The sequence below is a fragment of the Pongo abelii genome, chromosome 13 (assembly GCF_028885655.2).
Source record: "Pongo abelii isolate AG06213 chromosome 13, NHGRI_mPonAbe1-v2.0_pri, whole genome shotgun sequence".
NCBI classification, from domain to species: domain Eukaryota; kingdom Metazoa; phylum Chordata; class Mammalia; order Primates; family Hominidae; genus Pongo; species Pongo abelii.
Window position 1 is genome coordinate 39,500,320 of NC_071998.2, and position 22,484 is coordinate 39,522,803.

General features: G+C 36.4%; 1 protein-coding gene across 10 annotated transcripts in view; it reads right to left on the reverse strand.

Moving 5' to 3' along the window:
- ADAMTSL1 (ADAMTS like 1) overlaps positions 1 to 22,484 on the reverse strand; it is a 1,026,435-nt gene that overhangs the window by 240,936 nt on the left and 763,015 nt on the right. For 5 of the 10 annotated variants that reach the window (XM_054521045.2, XM_054521047.2, XM_024252162.3 and 2 more), the window contains 3 exons: positions 20,783 to 20,894; positions 16,374 to 16,512; positions 2,566 to 2,616 (listed from right to left, as the gene is read on the reverse strand). In XM_054521045.2, the coding sequence (XP_054377020.2) occupies positions 2,566 to 2,616; positions 16,374 to 16,512; positions 20,783 to 20,894 (302 nt within the window). The remainder of the gene's footprint in view (positions 1 to 2,565; positions 2,617 to 16,373; positions 16,513 to 20,782; positions 20,895 to 22,484) is intronic. The other 5 variants (XM_054521046.2, XM_063713990.1, XM_063713993.1 and 2 more) reach the window with 1 other exon arrangement.

Below are 22,484 nucleotides of genomic sequence, written 5' to 3' on the forward strand. Positions count from 1 at the left end.
TCCCAGCATACAACTACAGTTCTATGCATAGAAAATTATCATGTGAATCCTTGTATAATAATAGGGTTATGTGGAATTTTGAAGTAAAACATGTCTGTGTGCTTTAAAGAAAGCGTAACAAAAGCTGAGAGAGAGCATGTCAGGAGATCTGAAGATGGTAACCAGGTAAGTGCTTGGAATAAAAAAAAGACATATCCAAGAATCTTATCCTGGAGAATATTGAATGAATTTATACGTCATACATTTAACCTCTTTTGGCTTTTAATTTTTTAAAACACACAGTGTGTTTAAGAAATTCTCAAATTAAGCAGGATGCACAAGAGTGGCATATATTAATTATGAATCAAGATAGTTATTCAGACTACATTCTCATATTATGTCCAGATATGTGTTACAGTCAAAGACTGAAAACAGGAAAGAACAAGGTAAAAATATGTTAATTGTGTTTTGTATCTATACTTGTGTTCTTAACCCCATTTAAATAATTTAAATTGCCTTGATCAGTGGGTAGCTGCCATTTGAGAACCATTTTTGAGCCTTAATTCTTCTTATGAATGAAAACACAGTTGTAAAAATAGTTTCCATTTACTAAGACTTTGTCAATAAAGCTGAATATCTAACTTTATAACTAGTTCAGTATCAGACATACAAGGGGGTAAGAAATAAAATTTATTGTTCTTTCCCATTGTGATACATAGACATGCCAAGAGTGTATACAAGGACATAGTACAAACACACACCCAGGAGGATTGTTTTAATATACCATTGGGATTTAGGCATTTGGAGAAAAATCCCAACCTATAAGAAATCAATTTTAACCTAATATAGGCATTAGTTATGCCAGAGAAATATAAACAAGAGAGATCACAGATAAAACAGAAATCTAGGAGGTGCCTTTACAGGAAAAATATAAACTTGATGTTGCTTACTCCTGATGTCCAACTTTACCTTTATCTTGAAATAATGAAATATATGGCTTTCATACAAACAGATACATATATCCTACGAACATTTATTTCACAGATACAGAAATTGAAACCAAATGAAATCTTAGTTCAGTTAAATTAATCACTTGCTATTTTCATTACTTCAAAAAATTACTTTTTTGCTACTTCATTATTTTTTCAAGGTCAAGAGTTCTGGATTAAACCAGAAAAATTATACATTAGGAACATTCTAAAGCTATTTATTGTCTTTATCAATATAGTCATAGGAAAGTAGGAGGGAGCTGACTAATGACATAGCCACGTAGTGAAAGAATTAAAAATAACAAGAAAAACAAGAAGTATATCTAGTATAAGTCAAATTCCTTTCCTATATGTGATCATTAGGTGAAAAATGAGTTCCCTGCCAGTCACTAGACATATTTAAGTAGATGCTGGATGACAACTTTCACTTGTATATATGTATTATATAAACATCGATAGATGTGTACATACATGTGTGAATACATATGCATTGAATATATGAATGCATATTTGCGTAAATATATATTTAACGTATCTGTGGTATATGGTTGTGATTGTTGGGGAAGAAATGGGAGAATGAAGCATCAATGGGGAGTTGCACTAGATGATCTCAAGGGACCTCTATTTGGATTCTAATTCATTAGGTATTTGGAGATTTTTCCATCAAACCCTTACAGTTCAAAATAAAATTATTTTCTGGGCTTGGTTTAATCTGAGATGGAGCAGGCTGCTGTGGATAACTCCAACCATTTATGATCTGATTTAAACCCTTGGTTCTAAATAGCAGCTGATTCCCTGAGGGCCAAATAAGCAAAGAAAATAGAGCATAGGTCTACTTCAATACCAATTTTAATTTCTGCTCTCCGTGGAGCTGTTTCCAATGCAGTCAACACACTCAGTAGCTAGAGTATTTTTCAGCTTCTCCGGTTTTCTTATGAATATATTATAAAGGGAATACTTTCTTTTAAAAGTTCCTGAATTACTTTCATTACCTTTTTTTCTAGTTTTTAAAAGTACTGTACTTTAAAAAAGCAATGCAGCACATTGAATTTTGTTTAGAAAAAATGTCTCCTAAAATGTTTTGAACAATAAGAATATTAAAAAATTGCCTTTTGTACTTAATTATAATTTATCTGAAATAAAAAGTGGACATTTAAAGCCCCTATGCAGAATAATATCACATCTGGAATTCCATGTTAGTGATAGTGCAATAATACTTTAGGCAGTGTTTGTTTAATAGTTAGCAACAGTGCTTTAATGACTAGGGTCCTATTGAGAGGAAAAATAGGAAAGAACAAAGGGAGGGAAAGAAAGACATAATATAAACCCATAAACTGTATCTAATCAGACTGAATTACTGTTTTCACTCCAGTGTAACATGATTCTACCTTAAAGTGGTTTTTGAATGATAAGCTTACAGTCTGAGCAGGCTAGTATTATTCAAAAGCAGAACTCAGGATGGATTGCAAAATATACCATCTACCATCTTAAAAACATATAATCTCTCTCTCTATGTATATGTATATCTATATATATATAGATAAGCAGCAGAAGACTAATTTGCTAATTCTAACATCAGGAGGATTGATTTACGTACCGAGGAAGGGGATGGTAGAGGTCATAAGGCATGATCTGCTTGTATCCGTCACTGTTAGGAACAATAATGCCAACCCTCTGAGTAGAAGGTACACACAATAAAATAAACACTAAATGATTACATTATACAAATTTTTAATACAAATGCAAAATAACATTAATAAATTGTATCTGTAAAACAACACTAGAACAGTTTTATATCTTTATGCCAGCATATGCTTTAGGATGGGGCAAGTTCTTTGAAAGGGCACCATTTACTATAATTAGTTCTCTGATCCAAGCAGGAAATACCATTGCAAAGGGTGGTGGCAACAAAACTTGGCACTTCATCATTAACTATGACACAATAAGGTTGTAAATGTTCTTTAATCCCCAAATTATACATCCTATGAGGTCATTATTATTATCATCATTATTCATGTTACTTCCAGATGCTTGCCAAGCAATTACAGTAACTGTCTCACTTCTGATGAAAGAGAGAGCTATTCAAGCTGGAGAATATGTACTTCAGAACTGACAATACTATGTAACTGCATTAGCTAGGTTTCTTCTCTTGGCAGATCTAGGGATTTCACTAATACCTGGAAAGTAGCCTCTTGGGTGTTTTATAAGGGGAGGGGGAAACTACCGAACATAGTAGGCAACTATTAGCAAAGGCAAATTTCCTACCAAAATAAAGGTAGGCAGTTAAAATGAGATATTATGAAAAGTGAGTTTTTTTGGTCTATAAAATATTGTACAGTGTTAACTGCTATTGCAGTGATGGTTGTGATTGTCATGGCTTGTTAGTACCTCTAGGACCCTGGGAAACCTGTGAGGTTTAGAGACAGAGTGAATGCTCAGGATCCACAAGACATATCATAGGCTGTGTGGAGGTTCCTGGAGGGCTTCAGGATGCCAATAAACTACTCTAACCTACTCACTGATTTCAACTAAAGTCTCCAATTGGTAAGACTTCTTGGGTCTTACCAATTGGGTCCCTGCAGAGGCCTTGTCTTCTGGTTTGTGGAGGACTAATGATTCATGGGTTTTGGATAAGACTGCTAGTGCAACAGCACCTTCATCAAGAGTGGGAGACGGAGATGCACAGATGTAGAGCATGGTAGCGCATAAGTGGAAGATACTTATTTTGCAACTGATAAATGATAGAAAGCCCCTCTTTGGGGTATTGAAGGAACTCATGTATTCTATCTGGGCCTCTGGGATAGATGGATGCTATATTTATATATCTATATATTCAATATAAATATGTTTATCTTTATATTTAAATAAATAAAGACTTCCATTTTTACCCATTCCTCTGATATAAGATGATATAGTAGGTTTATAAAATATGGCTAGCAAACCCAGGTGTTTGGGTAGAAACGGTGAGCCGTGAGTGTGGATCACAAAGACAAAAATAGCACTGGCTGGAAATGATGAAAGGCAAGAAGGAGAGAGAGAGGGATAAAGGGGCCTGCATAGTTTCTGAAGAAATTACTGAAAGGTAAGGGGATACATGAGAGGAGTCAAATTTTGTTATTTAAAAAATAGGAAGCAAAGAAATTAAGATGGATATCTATTTCCAGGAGGGAAAGTCATTGGAGTACTAACTTATTTATTTTACGTGACTAAATTTTCTGTATTTATTTGTGTGAATAAGTTTTTTATATTCATTTGTGTGAGAAAATTTTCATGATGTGTGTGTGTGTGTGTGTGTGTGTGTGTGTGCCTGTGTGTGTATTAACCTTCAATAACAATGTTTAAGAAAAGGGATGCTGCCTTTTGGGCATGCTCAAAATCCCACAGTTCTTCACACAAGAATGAAATGAACAGCCTTTAACCTTTTCTGTATTTTGAGTGAACCATCCTATTTTTTTCTACCTTCTGACAGATAAGAAATCAGGTGAAAGCTTAATCGTTCCTTATGTTAGAATCATTCTAACATCTAGTAAGAATTATTCTTACATCTAGTAATAAAGGGAATTTTTTTTCTAAAATGTCTATATTTTAAAGAATGCCAATCATCTTCCACAGTCCTTCTAGTAAGTTTGCACATACACTGTTATCTAATAGTAGTCAATTAAGGAATAAATCAAGTTGACTTTGAAATTATATTTTACATTACTCTAGTATCTTTATTCATGCTACATCAATTTCTAAATGCAGAAATGCATACCATTGCCTTCTCTCCTGAAAAAATTTATGGCTGTAATTTGTCATCTTCAATATTAGAATAAACTGTTGCAGATCTCTGTCAATTGATTTATCAGCTGATGATATTTAAAATGGAGACAGTAACACTGAAGGAGACAAGCTGAAGTGAAGGAGAATAAAAGGGAGAGTGTACAAAATTCAAGACGTTGAACTTTGCTTTGGACCGATTTAGAAATTATGTTTTCGTTTGAACAAGGAACTTTAAACCTGGATTCAGCAAAACGATAGCTATATTTGTCTTCTATGACATGGGTCATGGTGAAGACTCATAAAGTGACTCTATAGCACCTGTGAAAACAGAAAGCTATCAAAACAATGGTGCTCTGTCCAGTCCTGCTAATACATATTCGTGTACATAGGCTCAGCTCTCTCTGGGGTTCATGCCATGGCCCTAGCCTTTCACTACACTGTTACTGAGGGAAAGCAAGCTTGCCTGAAGTTAAATTCCTATTGCTTACCTATTGCTTACTTTTTTTTTTCTTAGGCAAAGTGTGAATCATAAAGAATAATGAAAAAGAATGTAATTTCGGGACTTTAAGAAGTTCTCCCCATGTTTAGGTCTCGACGTGGGTGTGTGTACATGTATGCACACATTGAGACATGCATCTGAATATGTGGGGTGTGGTGAAGGAGGCAAAAATGATTTTTAAAAATGGTCACAAAGGGAAAAGAGAGAAGAAACAGTTGGCTTGGGGGTAAAACTCATTCTCCACTGCCTTTATTATGCTGACCACCACGCACACAGTTCTTACATTGTTTCTCTTACACTGGGCAGTAACATGACTCCATCTAATATCCTCATCATCAGGGGTTGTGGTGGTAAGAAGAGAAGGTGAGCATGAGCAAGTGATCATTCTGGAGTGATGTGCTATAAGCAGAAAAGGCATCCCACCTCATCCTCTCAAAATACATGTCTTACTGAATTGTCCACTGACAATTCAGGAGAATGATTCAGTGTTATGACAAGTTTATATAATGAAACATTATGCAGCACATGGACATAATGGTTTTTGAGTCATTTTTAATGACATGGAAAAATGCTCAAATGTAATGTCAACTAAAAATAATTGAACATGAAATAGAATGTACAATATGATCATACTGAGAAAATATATAGATGGTGTACATATCTATGCATTTTCATAACTTACATATGTGTGTTCATGTGACACATGCATACACACATATGTATACATGCATATATATGTACACACATATATAAAAAACTCTCAACAGTGGTTAGTTATTGGTATTAGGATTATGAGTATTTTTTGCTTTCTTTTTAAATGTTTTTCTGTTTTCTATGCTTTCTATAATATATTACCTTTTACAATTACAACAATTAGAATATTCAAGTATGAAAAAATTCAAATCTAAGAAAGAAAAGACAGAAACTTTGGAACTATGAAGTGGATGAAATGAGGCCATCACCTCAAATTCCATGCGTCACTTCAAGATCATTGAGTCTGTGCAGAAGTGATCTAAGATGCTATTTTAGAACAGCGTCCCCAATGTTAAAAATGTTAAAAAAAAACAAGCCAAAATTGGGCTCACACTGCTCAGTTGTAGAGTATAACTATTGAGATACATTTCTCTCTACAAGAAAAATCCTAAAGTAGTTAACTCCATGGGCACCTAATTTACCGGGTTTTTTTTCTTTTTTTAAATTAAATTTAATTTTTTTGAGACGGAGTCTCACTCTGTCGCCCAGGTTGGAGTGCAGTGGCGCGATCTCGGCTCACTGCAAACTCCGCCTCTTGGGTTCACGCCATTCTCCTGCCTCAGCCTCCCAAGTAGCTGGGACTACAGGCGCCCGCCACCACGCCCGGCTAATTTTTTGTATTTTTAGTAGAGATGGGGTTTCACCTTGTTAGCCAGGATGGTCTCGATCTCCTGCCCTCGTGATCTGCCCACCTTGGCCTCCTCACAGGCATGAGGTTCTGTTCACCATACTCAGCAGGTTCTGTTCTTTTTATAATGAAAATGAACCACAAAGAGATCCTTTTATGGTTTCAAGGGTTTCTCTCAGTGAATCTCTTGCTTCTTCTCTGGAACTGCAAATCTTCGTTTTTGATTTTCTGATAACTAGATGTGCTCTAGGCTTTTCAAGCTCAGTGCATCCCAGACAATTTATTATTTGGCCTTGCTACTTCTCCTGTTATCACGACCACCATTCAGTCATGGCCATTCTCCTATCCACTGTACACTGGGGCTATCTTCACCACTCAGTTCTTCCAGTTGTCATCTCAACACCAGCAATGTTTGCCAAGTAGATCTCCTCCTGATACAAGTTTGGGCGCTTTCATACCAGTCTCCTAACAAATCAATCCAGCCTACTCTGCTGCCAAAGCACCTGATATTTCACCTCACCATTTACAAGACTCACGTGGTTCCATAATGCCCAGAGAAATTTTTTAGTCAAATGCTACTTCTCCTAAATTTTTGCCTATTTTCTCTCTTAACATCTAGCCAGAAATTCGCTCTCCTTCTTCTTAACACCCTAATACTAACTTCTCTCCTCACTTTTAACTGTGTGCTATTGGCCCTTTATATCCATGGGTCCTGCGTCCGTGGATTCAACCATAGCCTGAAAATATTTGAAGAAAAAAATGGATGGTTGTGTCTGTACTGAATATGTACAGATGTTTTCTCTCATCATTATTCCCTAAACATTATAGTATAACAATTATTTATATAGCATTTACATTTTATAAGGTATTATACATAATCTACAGATGATTTAAAGTACACAGAGGGTGGATATAAGTAACATTCAAATACTACACCACTTTATATATGGAAGGCTTTTGGTATCTGTGGAGGTGGGGGTGGGGTGGGTCCTGGAACCAATCCCCCATGGATACTGAGGGCCAACTGTACTAACTTCTAACTATTTCACAAGTTTTTCTTTAGTTTATCACCATGAGGCAGAAGCTATATTGGTTCTTTACTGCATCTCTTAGGACAGTGTTCTGCACACAGGTGATTAGTAAACAATCATTGAGTGAACTTATGTCATCAGTGTGCAGATGCAAAGGCAAGTAATGCAACCCCATCCAAAATTAAAACAAAAAAGCAAAAACAAGTTTTAAAAGCTAGTTAGGAAAGGAGGGAAAGAAACTCCCAAACTGCCACTGTTGTGCACATATTCAGTCCCACGTCTTGCCTTTTGCTGGCCCTGCCATCTTTGAGAGAGGGCAGTCTGATATGGAGAGTGGTCTGGCAGTTTAGGAAGGCTGTTCAGGCAAGCAGGGGTGATTGGCTGATGTGAGCAGAGAAAGGACAGATTAGTGACTGTGCTTCCATCCTGCTTAGGTTACCTCTGTATCTTTTCATTGGGTATCTCCCAGATATAACTCTGAAAGCTTTTAAAAAGATCTTCTCTTCTCTCTTTCTCATGTGTCTTTCAGATACCATGCCACTTTGGACAACTCAACCTGCCCTGGACAGTGTGGGGGCCCAGACTCTAGTTGATTCATTTTTGCCTTTGCCATGGCACCAAGCAAAGAACCTTTCACAAAATAGGTGACTATATTTTAAAAAATGAACAAAATTGTGTGTAGTAGAAGGGTCTCTTGTATAGAAAATGGTGCTTCATCTTCTCTAGACAACCTCAGGGCAATAGAAAGCAGCCTATTTCTAAGCAACAGTTTAGAAGAGTGCAGGAGAGAAGTAATAAAAAGTTGGAAGACATACAAGCACTTTGCTATTTTGTGAGCAGCAAAGCATGGAGGATCTGGCCATAATGAGGAAAAGGATCACCTGAGAGGCTGGGAGTTGGAAGGTCAGTACTCCTCTCTGCTACTTTCTTTCTATGTAACCTTGAGTACCTTACATCAAGGTTTGGCCATCCGCAAAATCTAAGTACTGGATGAGATCAGAAGTTTTAAGACGAAGTAAGAGTAGGTGCCTGGAAACCCATGCTATTGGACTCTATCTTACCTGCCCCTTCCTAGTGTATGCTAAGAGTAGAACTCAGAGCTTACTGGTCCACAGCTTGAAAACCACTGAACTAAGATAATTCTCTCAAAATTTCTCCTCCTGTAACACTTCATGACTTCTTAAAACACAGAGAGTTTCCCTAACATTTACAGAGGCACGTTGGGATCCCACAAATCAGAAAATATTCTATAATTAGGTCCCATTTTTAAAACATAAACTAAGCAGCAACATTCATTTATCTGGGCTTCCACCGAAATCAGATCAAAAGGAGTCTGCTTTATGCAGATCTGAAAACAGTTTTTTAGACACAAATTCATTTTCTGTAATAAACTAAATACTGAAGAGTTTTAATAATTTGGGTCAAATCATTGAATACTTCCTCACATCTACATTTCTGGGGTTAAACATTCTTGGTATTAATGAATGTAATTTCTGAACTGCTTTTAAATAAGTGGGACTAATATTTCCTTGGTCTTTGTTTACTTCTTTCTGTACCGAGTGATTTAGCCATTGTTTGATTTGAGTAAACGTCAGTATTTACACTTACATGAAAGAGGCTTGCCTAACCTGGATATGTGGTCAATTCAAACCCCCAGACTTGGCATTGTTATGGTTAGTGGTTCTGTGCTGGCTGTGCTGTTCTACGTAGGGTTGGAACCAGATCTCATAGGTTGCTGAAGGCTACAGAACAAGGATGACTGTGGGATTTGATGGCATGAAGGCTGCACCAGGCATCAGGTTGCCTGCCTTTATGCCTGTCTTTATGTAGAGATGCTGTAGAACTGGAAGAACTTAGATCCACATCCCAATTTGCTTTTGCCAAGTGGCCCTAACACTTAACCTCTCTGAGCTTCAGTTTTTTCATCTGTAAAATATAGGTGACAACCCCTGGCCCGCTAATCTAGGGATTGTAAAACTAAATAAAATAATGGATGTGAAGGCACCCTATAAACTTCAAACAGAAGTGACATTGGGCAAGTTGCTTTACCAGTCTGTTTCTCAATTCAATCATGACAGCTGATGTTTGGTGACTGCTTGGCACCTAACTAAGGACTTTACATATGTTATCTTATTAATTCTCACAGTTACTCTCTGACAGGAATATTATATTTATTTTACAGATGGCAAAACTCAGGCCTAGATAAGAAGTTACTTAGCTAGTACAGTCTTTTGGCTACAAACTGATGGACGGAAGTTAAAAATAAGGATGGAAACGATACCTACTCTATTAACTCACAGGCCAATTAAAAGAATTACACAAATAATTACACTTTAAAAAACTTTAAAGTGTACTATAAGAAGTGATATTACTATTAGGAATGATCTGGCTTTGTAGTAAATTGAATTTCCCAGATAATTGAGTTATAGTTGATTATGTGATTGTCTGATGATGTGTGGTGTATCTATAAGCATGGGAAGGGTATGATCATGCATTCTAAGAAGCACCCTAACTTTGTATCATTTATCTCATTATGAATAATACGTGAATGTGGAAATGAGATTTTATGGGTATTTTTTTCTTATTGTTTACTTATTAGCTGCACAAAACAGTATACTTAAATGAGGTTGATCAAAAGGTAAGAAGTTGTTACCTTTCTAAATCATTTACTTACTGTAGTAAAACTAAAGACCTCCATAATTAAGAAAACATTTCATTATACAGTAATTACTAAATAAGTCAACCATTTCTTATCCTTACACTGAGTTTTTTTTGGAGACATACCTGGCCTAAATCCCATGTAAATTAAATGGCAATGTCTCACAGCTGGTAAAGTAGAGGTTATCAGACGCTTGTGAACTGAGACTTCAGGAGTTGCCAATTATCTTAATTTCTTGTGATCATTATATTTAAAAAATCTGATAAATGTGATTTACTCTCAAGATCATATTTTCCTAGGACTTACAGTTCCTGTTGTTAAAACAACAAATAGAGAACCATCTTTCTAGACCCATATAGAATTCTAGAGTTCCATCTTTTCCTTTCACGGATGAGAAAGCTGATTTCTGGAGAGCTTAAGAGTTTCTCTCAGCTAACATCAACATCATCATAACCGTGATCTTAGTCATTATATAGCTGCTGCAGCTAACATTTATTGAGTGCTTATCATGAGTCAGGCACTCTGCTAAGCTCTTTAAATGTATTATGCCATGTATTCCTCATGACAACTTTATGAGGTAAGCATTGTTATTATCCTCACTTCATAGGAGGACAAATCTGAGGCTTAGTGGGAATAAGGAATTTGCCAAAGGCTACTCAACTAGTAAGTGGCAGAGCCAGGGTCTCAAGCCAGGACATTTTATGCCAAAGCTCTCACTCCTAAACATCAGGCTACATTGCCATTGACTAGTTGGTCACCAAGTTAGTGTGAGAATCAGGATTTTTACATGCCTACTACACATAACACTTGTTCTAATGCAGGGTATTTCTTTACAGTTGCATTAGAATTTGAGACTTTTTTTTTGGTTCCTGGCCAGAGATAATTTATGCAATTTACTGTGAAACTAAATGGAGCTGGACAAAAAAAAAAAAAAAAAGTTCACTTGAACTTGCCAAGAATTGCCACTTGGGGTATACAAGTTTGGGCATTTGCTTAGGACTGTTGCTCTGAATTCCTTGAGGGAAGGGGGAATCTGGATGCAGTTTCAGCTAGAAACAGATTTGTTTGCTAATAATTGTGGCCATGATAGTGTGATGAGTGAGAGCTTTTTTCACTTGTCCACCTCTTGCCAATTTAAGCCCCCTTCATTACTGCCTTGGAGAGAAAACTAAAGGTCTGTGCCAAAAAAAAAAAAAAATCTGCAAAGGTGGTTCTCTGATTGTCTCACAAAGTGTTACTTGCACAATTTCCTCCAGACAGCCTTAACTGTCTCACCATCTCACAGAATAAGATATGTAAGGCTAAATGTTGTATATTTTACATCTGAAGCTGCTTTGAAAACATCAAGGTGTTTATTAGCTGAATTCATGCTATGCCTTTTTAGTTGTTGCTGAACCACAGGCTTATACTTTGAGGCTTTCTGGCCACATGATGGACCTGACCTTTCACCCAAGAGGTAAAAGTGCCACACATCATTGCACAAATTCCAAAAATATTTCCACTGGCGTAAGACAGAAGCTTTGATTATACCATGGTAGGCACAAGAGAGGATTTTACATTTGACTAGATCCTAAATGTCTTAGTCACATGGGAAAGCACACAGAACATAGTGTTAAATGTATGAAGCAGAAAACAAACATGTGGTGGATCCCTGCCATGCAGGAGGGTATGTCTCTGGACTTCTGGGAATGCCCATTGGGACTACCAGTAGAACATGTAATACACTGTGTACAGAGCATATGATGGGCTTAGTGATGTCATAGCTCTGAGTCTCTAATGAAAAACCTTATTAATTTTAGCTAAAAGTCATTAAATCTTTATACTTTACTTTCTCTTCACTTGCCTTATAAGGATTAAATTTTGGCTCCCAGTTTGAGACCACCTTTGGCCAGGAAACAAAGTGTTTTATCACTTCAGAAAAATAACTGTGTAAATGACACCAGCAGAGAGCAACAAAGCCTTCTTGGGATGAAACTGCTGGGCAGCCAGCATGGCTCAATTGTTGGTCTTATAGTCCAGTGGGCTTAAATTCCTGCCTCAGCACAATGTCGAATTACTATGTGTCATGGATATTCAGGCTTGCTTTTAGAAGAATGAAAACCAAGAATGCCAAATTATTCAGTGCCAAGTATCTACTGTATAAAGTATGATCTCAATTATGTTATGAGCTATAGACAAGACTGGAAAGAAATATAGCAAAAGCATTAACAGGGGTTATCTGTGGGCATTGGGGATTATTAGTGAGTTCATTGTTTTCATTACAGTCTTTTAACTTATCAACATTTCTAAGTTAGCATTTAGAATCAGCAAAAAAGCCATGAAAACATAAAAAATATTTTGAAGAGTATAGGCGAGATGTCAACAATCTCTTCAGCCTCAAGAACTAGTAGATGAACTAATCCACCACCATGGAAGCCAGTGGATGTTGTCAGTGAGTGTAAGGAGGAGGAACAAAAAATGAGATGGGAAAGTAAAGAAAGAAGATGGTGGGAACAAAAGGAAAAGAGAATGAGAACCAAAAAATAGACAGATGTGTGGAGTGAGATATTCCTGAGACCCCTCCATGCCACTGGTTGCCTGTTCTCTGTTGATTTGAGACAATTCCTAGAAGTTTTTCATGTATTTAGGAAGCTGTTGTAAACCTCCTAAAACTAAAATAATGACTGATATTTATAGCCACTGAGTTTGAAGTTGGAAGGGACTATGGACACAATCACATGCAGTAACTAGAAACATCCTGGTCATTGGGAGGCTTTATATTGTGTAAAAGACCAAAATATATAGACCAAATGCTGATGATATTTATGATTTTAGTTGATTAGTTCAAATGTATAATGTTTACCTATTATAAAGCAAAATAATGAGAATAGGGAAGCTATTTTGGTAAACACAAAAAGTGGATATCAGGGATTATGGCTACTGGTAGCCATACCTAGTTTATTTCTTCTTTGTTTTGGTTTTAGATATGTAGTAATGAGAAAATTCTTATTATCACAGAGAGTGTTTGGTAATGAAAACTGTTTTTACGGCTTACCTTGCAATCTTAGGATAGTTATTTTTTCAACTAGACATCACTGAGGAACTTAATGATGAGGGCAAAAGCATTTACTTCGGTAGTACAACACTTAAAATTGTGATAATTTTTATAATTTAACTTAGTGTGAATCAGTTAAAATTAGTTACTTAACATGTTTGAATATATTCTTTGTAAATTATTATTTAAAAATACTTTAAAATATATAAAACAAAATTTAACTTAAAAAACTGTGGAACAACAGGCTCTGTGGGCACAGTTTGAAAACCATTAATTTAACAACAAATGACCCTCTCTTCCCATTCTGTGGGTGAGAAAATGGAAGCCCAGAAGGGTAAAGTAATAAATATAAGGATATAGACTTAATTGTTTAATGCGGTTTTTGCTGTCAATGACACTTGCAAGCCTTGATAAGGAATAAAGTTGGCTGTCTAACTGGGACTTTTCTTTCTAAATTTATTTGTTATTTTGTCCTTCTCTTTTCTTACTACAAGGGACTCTACTTTTAAATACTAAAATAGGTAAAAATCCTAGTGTGATTCAGGAAAAATGAATAAATATCTCAGTGGCTAGATATCATAAATTTCTTTTGAAATTAAAAATATGTGACTTTATACCAAGAATGTTGGTTTTCCCTTTTGGGAATTACTAAATTTGGACACAAAAGTGTTGGTTGAATGTCATTGTTCACTCTTGATTTTACTATTAGACCATTAAATCTGAGTGAGAAAACAGCTTCCTGAGGGTTCGATTCTGCAATGTCTGATGGAAGAGCAGATCTATTTTATGGAGTCTCTTCTATCTACTTTTCTTAGGTCATCACTTCTCATTTTCTCTTAGAATTCAGAAGGGTTGGTTTGATTCCAGGTATGCAAAAGAGTTCAATGAATTTCATGGCAATTTCTGAAGTATCTTAACCTCAGAGTAGCAAACTTACATTTTCGGAAGCAGCTGTACCTTAGACCTTTCCTACTGCTAAGTCTTAATTTTCTCAGCTTTGTCTAATTACTTCTTCAATAAAAAAAGCAGCTTCCTGACATTTGCCTATTTTTTCTTTTCCCTTTTCTCACTTATCTTTCTTTGTGTCTTTCTTTTTTAAATAGCCACCTGTCCCAACATTTACTCATGTGCTGTATTAAATGTTTTAAAATAACACTGGACATAGGATAGGCATAAATTGCACAGGCAGACTTCTTTCACTGCAGAATGGCCTTTCGCTTTGGGTAATAAGAAATGGGCCAAAAAAGTTTCTCCAACAGACAAGAGTGGGTAAAAATCAGAGGCAAGAAAGACTGAGTAAACATTATTATAAACATTTCTTTCAAATTGTTAACAAAATGCTTTTATTTCACACAACTCTCTTCCATGGCCATCTCTTAATTGACATTTTTTTTCTTAGTGGAAAAAAGCTTTATGAAGTTGTGGGAAGTGAAATTGTCATTTCTCCTAGAAATACATGTACAAATTTTCATGGAAATGTGTAAAAGCCTTTAAGGTCTCTCTAGGGCTGACTTGACCTGTCTGAATTAGGATAACTGTGCCTTTCACACACTGGTCTTCCTATTACAGTTACGCATAAAAATACATAAGTAGAATAACTTTAAAATGAAATCAAATTGCATGGGTTATAACTGTCTTGGCTAAAAAGTTCAAACCCTTAAGATTTCCAAAATAAAGAAATCCAAGCACAATTTCAACACCTTATTCAGTTTTTATATCATATCCAATTTTTAATAGATAATTTTCTGATGTAATATGATGCTAAATTAAACTTCACCTAAATTTTACAATTATAAAATATCTATTCTTTTTGTTCATTTGATGAAAATCTGTTATTCTGAGTTCACTTTTATGAGGTAGGGAATATGGTTCCTGCAAATTAATTAATAACAGCAATTTCATATCACATGTAGAACTTAGCATTCATAAATATAAAGATAAAAGAGTACAGGAACATACACCTTAAGAAATTAACAGCAGAAAACAAAAACTAAAATTGCATTGCTTATCACCTCAAAATAGAATGATTTGCATCAACATTGCCCAAGTCATATTTTAATGAGTTGAAGCTTTCTTTTTATGCATACATCATCAGTATAGTATGATTTTAAAAAATAACATTGAGATATTTCTCAAAAATCCAAGGAGTTTGAAAATGAACCTTTGTCTTTTGATATTCCTGATTGCTTTTCTAGGGGAAGACTTTTCTTATATTCTCTCTCATAAGTTGAGGATGAGTGAGCTACGCTATACTAAAGAGAATCACCAGCAAGTGTTGCGACTGCAAAGGCAAACGTTACACCCATGAAAAGATTCTTGACCTGCACTTCCATGACTACTCTTCACCTGAGATAATTCATTCGTCAGGCAGATTCTTGACCCTGCAGATAATCTGAGGGCTAACTGTAGTTTCCAAAAAGCAAATAATCATGTGTGAAAGTGTCAAGTGCCTGTTTAAAGCTGCTACTTTCAAAGACCTTTTAAGAATCTGACTACTGAGAATAAGTTCTTTCTCTTTAGCAAAGACTGAGTATGTTCAAAGGCAACAGAACTGTTCTAAGGCTGGTTTTGACTCTGTATAATCAGTGCGGACAGGCTAGAAGGGATCAGCTGTGGCCCTGAAATATGGTCTGCTCTGATCTTGTCCCGGATCAGGAATAAAGATAAAATGGAAAAAATCCTGAGAACATCGTGTCATCACATTGGTTAAGAATGTTGAGTGGTCCATTGGCCTGGACCTTGTTAAGGAAAGAAACAAGGAACCAGAATGAAAGGAAATCAGAAGAGAAAATGACTCTGAAGAGCATGTCACCTGCTGCTTTATAAAAGGGAAGTCTGTAGACCCTGAGATGGCCTCACATAGCAGCCAGAGCAAGGAGTATGGGTACTAATAACATGATTAGTAATGGACACTGGACAGCAACACTATTTATGTTTAATTTCATTTTATTTTTAATTAAAACGTTTCATTTTAATTTAAATAACCTATTTGGAACTTGAGTTATGTTTATGACAAATGAACTAGCAAATTTGACTGACCTGGCTGGACAAGGATCCAAGTTGCACTCCTGAAGCTTGGGTTTGGGTTTGATGTTCTCTGGGTAATAGTGACAGTATTGGTCAGCAACCACACGGTTGCTCCTCAGATCGTAGCACTCAGCCGATGTCAGCTGATAACCTGTAGTATCAAACCATCCAGGCAAGTTTAAACGTACATGCCAATGCAATATATTTCTTTATGCATTTTGGCCAGCTCACATCAATGGAAATTATTCCCCAATGCCTTAGTCATTTCCAGGAAAAAAGACACATAATTGGAAGGCTCATTAATTTTTGCAGACCTCAAGTACTGTGCTTTTCTCAAGTAATCCACTCAAATCTTAACAATTACATATATATAATTAGGCTTGAACTACTTAAGGGCCCAGCCAGATAATAAGACGGTGGTAAGAACTGTTCTTGTTATTTCTTTCATATGATCTAAAAATATAATGCAGAATTCTGTATCCAAAAAAGATCATCAGGATTTACCAACCATCTTATACAAGAATGTTAAATTGCCTCCTTAGTACCTGGAGCACTAGGGAGAATAAACTCCCAAATAGATAAACAAAATAAATCCCACATTGCTCCCCTTGCGCATGGGGGGCCAGCACAGGATCAAGTCCCACCAGATGCCTGGGAACATTATTTTTGCCCAAATTCAACCTGAGTGGGTTGAGTAAATGTACCATTGAGATTCCAACAGTAGACATCACGAATCCTGTTTCCCTGCAGAATTAATAAAAACACCTCCCTGTTACTGTTCCATTTTTGTTATATTCAAAATATTCTGTCACTCTCTTTAAAAAGTCTCAGCGAATATTTCTTAGCCTCCACCCACAAATGGTCACTGTTTAAGGAAGCCTCTCTTAAAAAAAGTATTGTTGAGTAATAGTTAATCCTTTTCATATGTTTTATCTTTCCTACCTGCCTTTTTATTGTCCTGTGGATTTCTGGTAGGGTGGTGATCAAGACTTAGATTCTTGGGGTGAAAAATAAATGTGCATAGAGAATTTTTTAAAATTAGGCCTTTTATATCATTCTTACCCTAATCAATCTGCCAAATACATTATCCCTAGCAGGTGGGTTGAACACGGTTATTGCTAAATACATATTAGGAAGCAAGATTTAAATCATTAAGGGACTTGCAAAAGATTTTAGGATATCAGAAGGAGGTTTATGAGCCAGATTTCCTGGCTTAAGGCTGTGTTCTCAGACCACCCACAAAAATTAATTGTTCATTAAAGACCCTAAAAAAAAGGCCTTTTAAAATTTGACTATAAAGATGAAAAGCATGAAAAGTAATGAAAGCAATGGATAAGAACACTTTTTCTATCTAATATTTGTTTTATAAAAAAATCAAGTAGCAAAATGACATTTTAAGTAAGTAAATGTACTTTTACTTTTCAATTACATTGTACTCTAAAAGCATCTAATTTTATAACAGGCTAATCATTTTATAATTTTCCAGATAATAATTTCTACACAGGGACAGAATTTATCATGTAGTAAAATACAGGAACAATGCAGTAAATTATTAATATGAGATGATTATTCTTCAAAATCAAAATTTGTCAGCCTAAACCTGTTGCTTTGAAGCTATTATAGCGTGTATAAAATGAAAGGTTAGAGCAAAAATGAAGGAAATGACCAAAATCATCAGATAATCATGTTTTCTAAAGTTTTACAAGGTATTTGGAGTAGCAATTTTTACACTAAGCAAAATGTCCAACCAGTTGAATCTGGAACCAGAAACAGAGAAGAGAAGTTAGAGATCATTTCTTCAGTAATTTTCAAGCTGGTAACTTCAGTACATTTCAAAATAAAGTGGAAGGACAGCTGGTCTCCACAGCCCTCACATCTTCACGCAGAACAGTCTTCCTTTTATCCTAGCTTCATAGTTAAGGTTTCCTTTGAAGCAAGATTTGATACCCAGAAACATCTGAAAACCACTGATAGTTCTACTTCTTCATTTCAATGTGAGGAAAATGAGGCCCAAAGAAGTAAGATACATGTGAATCTAACATCAGTGTCCTTATTATGTAATGAACTATTATCAAGGTTGCTGACATCACACTCTAATAGCAGCTCTATGTGTGCATATAACTGAAGTGCTATTTCTCATAAAGCATGGTTTTCATTTTTTTTAAAAAAACAAAAACCTTAGATGCTTTCCTTGAAACTATTTCCTATGCTAGTCATTAGTAAAAATATCAAAATAATGTATTCCCATGGAACATCAAAGTAATTGACAGTTCATTTTTAAACAAAGCGATTTTCTTTCTTCTCTTTCTTTCTTCCTTCCTTCCTTCTTTCCTTCCTTCCTTCCTTCCTTCCTTTTCTCTCTCTCTCTTTCTTTCTTTCTTTTTTTTTTGAGACAGGGTCTTGCTCTGTCACCCAGGCTGGAGTGCAGTGGCATGATCTTGGCTCACTGCAACCTCTGCCTCCTGGTTTCAAGCAATTCTTATGCCTCAGCCTCCCAAGTAGCTGGGATTACAGGCTCGTGCCACCACACTCAGCTAATTTTTGTATTTTTAGTAGAGACGGGGGATTTCACCACGTTGGCCAGACTGGTCTCGAACTCCTGGCCTCAAGCCAGCCTTCTGCCTTGGCTTCCCAAAGTGCTGGGATTACAGGCGTGAGCCACTGAGCCTGGCCAGCTAAATGATTTTCTATCCATGACAGATGGAACAACTAGAAACACTCATTCTATTGAAATGCTTAAAATGTTGAATTGATAGTTTTTTATCAACTGAGTAAAAGTACTTCATGGCACTTCTACTAACTTCTTTTAAGCTAAAATCCAACATTGCTCCATAGAACCACATTTTTCAGTAGTTTGTTTACACTGTGTAGATAGAAACAACATAGGTAAAGATGAATTACATCATACAATGTTTTCCAAAAATTTATGGGTAATCATTTGTCTCCATTTTGAGGTACTATCCTTTTATATCTTGTCAAATTAATATAGTGATACTTCTGTGGATTAGCTATTTAAAGTCAGCCAATTAACTGGCTTCTATGAAACTAGAGCTAGAATTTATTTGATGTGCTAATTTTCAAAAGAATAGACATATAATTTTATATCCATTACATCAGAAAAACGATAATCCACAAACACTGACTCAGTTGGCAATGAATCTAAAATATTCACACACTGATTGTTATCCTTCTGGAAAGAATTTGGTAATGTGTGCCAATAGCCACAAAAATTCTGAAATTCCTTGATCTAACAATCTCACTCCCGAGTATTTATACCAAGAAAATAATTTGAAAGGAGAAAAATACTTACGTATTAAGTTATTCATTGTATTATAAAAGCACAAAAGTTAAAGGAACTAAATGATTTGCTGTAGGGAAATGTCTAAATAAATTATTGGGAAATCATTCAATGCAATTATTATGTAAACACTATAATTATGATGAGCAGAAAATGAGGAAAAATAACCTTTTGTAGTAACACAAAAGCCTTTTCTAGTAACACAAAATGCTGTTCGTGTTACAAATATGATGGAGCAGAGACAGGAGTTTATTTTGTGACTTTTCGGGAGAGATGCATTTTAATGAATAAAACAAATGGCATTTCTTTTAATGCACTGATGATGGGGTGGAGTTGAAAAATAACTGAGCCTAAGTCTAAAATGCAGAGATTTTTTTTCCTGGTAGCAAACTATTTTCTCTAATTAAGTAAGCCTGATAAACACTCTTTAATTGATTGCCAAATAGATGACTTTACTTCAACCACATGAGTAGTTTATATGTAAGTGAATGGACCTGCCTGCTTCAGGACCAAACTGCTGCCAAATTAGAATATTTCTAGCTCTGGCCTTCTATAAAATCAAGGAGAGAAGTAGAGACTGCTTCCTCGGTCGGGCGCAGTGGGCTCACGCCTGTAATCCCCGCACTTTGGGAGGCCGAGGCGGGCGGATCACGAGGTCAGGAGATCAAGACCATCCTGGCTAACACGGTGAAACCCCGTCCGTACTAAAAATACAAAAAATTAGCCGGGCGTGGTGGCGGGCGCCTGCAGTCCCACCTACTCAGGAGGCTGAGGCAGGAGAATGGCTTGAACCTGGGAGGCGGAGCTTGCAGCGAGCCGAGATGGCGCCACTGCACTCCAGCCTGGGAGACAGTACGAGTCTCTGTCTCAAAAAAAAAGAAAAGAAAAGAAAAGAAAAAAGACTGTTTCCTCTAATGGGACTCTACAGACAGAAAATGTCTTTGGCATCTTGGCGGAGGTATCTGCCTTACAGGAGGGCCTCGAGATTCCACTCTGTTCAGAAGAAAGGATCTGGTCCACCACAGCACAAAATTTCTTCCATGCTGAAGTAACTCTACTCTTATAATACCCAAGTATTTCCTCACAGAAGCCAACACTTTCTAGACTAAGTGAACACCATTACCTCCTCCACAGGTTGCTGAGCAAGGAAAGAAATCCGTCTCCCTCCATCGGTGGATGATGGGTTGATAGAAGATGAACTGGACTGTACTGTCAGCGGAGCCCGAGTTACGAATCTGCAGGAGTCAACAGGAAAGTAGAAGAAGTAACATGACAGTGCGGTGCTTTCCACTCCCTTGCAGCTTCGAACAAGAGTATATGGTAGTGCTGATGGTTTTAGGCTGTGTGAGGGACTGCACTGCAGGAGAAGTGGCAATGGCAGTATCATTTATCCTACCGTTTTACCAGTGAATGGTCCTTGCATAAGCTTTCACTATCATTATCTTCTCAGTTCTGTTGCCACAGAGCAAGGGAGAGCAATATCTCAATTTGTGATTTCACTATCATCTTATTCCAAGCCGGTATTCCCTTTCCGTCCTTTATTTCCAACCTCTTTCGTATAATAGATAAAATTATGTGGATTTTAAAATGTAGATTCAGAAATAGACAATTTGTTCTAAGAAAATTATATACTGCAGAAAATAAAAGATACTGGTTTTGGTTAAGAAAAAAGACGAGTTGAAGAATTAAATAACACTTCCCATTCAGAGACACATATTGGGCTTCTTGTCAATTTAGTGTGCGAAGTGACCAACTAGATGCTTGCTAAAAGGCAAACTTCTGGGCCCATGCCCAGAGAACTAGGTAATTCAAATGTTGATGGTTTAAGAATCAAACCGAAAAACACAAATTTATGTTATAAAAACGATTACTTACTTAAAAACAATTTATTTACTTTTAAATAAAACTGGTGCTTAATGGAAATTACAACTTCTGTTTTTTTTAAAGGGGGTATGTGAGACAAGTCCTTAATGGTTCTTAAGAGTACAAGGTTGAGAAAACAAACTGAAGAGAAGGAAAAAGTATCTTATGTCAACAATTTCATGAAGACAGAATGATACAACATTTAGATAGACTGTTGGGCAAGGTTTGGACTACTTATTATAAGGAGGTTCCAAGGACAATTGAGAGGATTACTTCTTACTCTACATTACAACAATTAGAGAAGTATCAAAGTCCAACTGAACCACCTGCCCTAAGTATTTCTTAAGTGTTTTTCAGTCTTAACATTTTCTTTTCTTTTTTTTTTTTTTTTTTTTTTTTTTTGTGAAGGAGTCTCGCTCTGTCACTCAGGCTGGAGTGCAGTGGCACCATCTCGGCTCACTGCAGGTTCCACCTCCCGGGTTCACACCATTCTTCTGCCTCAGCCTCCCGAGTAGCTGGGACTACAGGCGCCTGCCACCATGCCTGGCTAATTTTTTGTATTTTTAGTAGAGACGGGGTTTCACAGTGTTAGCCAGGATGGTCTCGATCTCCTGAGCTCGTGATCCGCCCGCCTCGGCCTCCCAAAGTGCTAAGATTACAGGCGTGAGCCACCGTGCCCGGCCAAGTCTTACCATTTTCTTAATTGCCCGTAATGTAGGATAAATTGATGGATTTGGCCTTCAGATTATTTTAAAGATAGCCCTATTTCTGTGCTACTTAATTTAACAAGTGGATTAAACATCTAGGAGGCAGGGGGAAAATAAGAATATTGAAGAAACAGGGCCAAGAAAAAGTGATGGATGCTAAACTCTACATCAGTTTTTGGAGTTTAGATGGGAATATGGAAATGTTTCTCAGAAAGTCTGAGAGAGGTGGAAAGAAGGAAGAGAGAAAGAAACCCT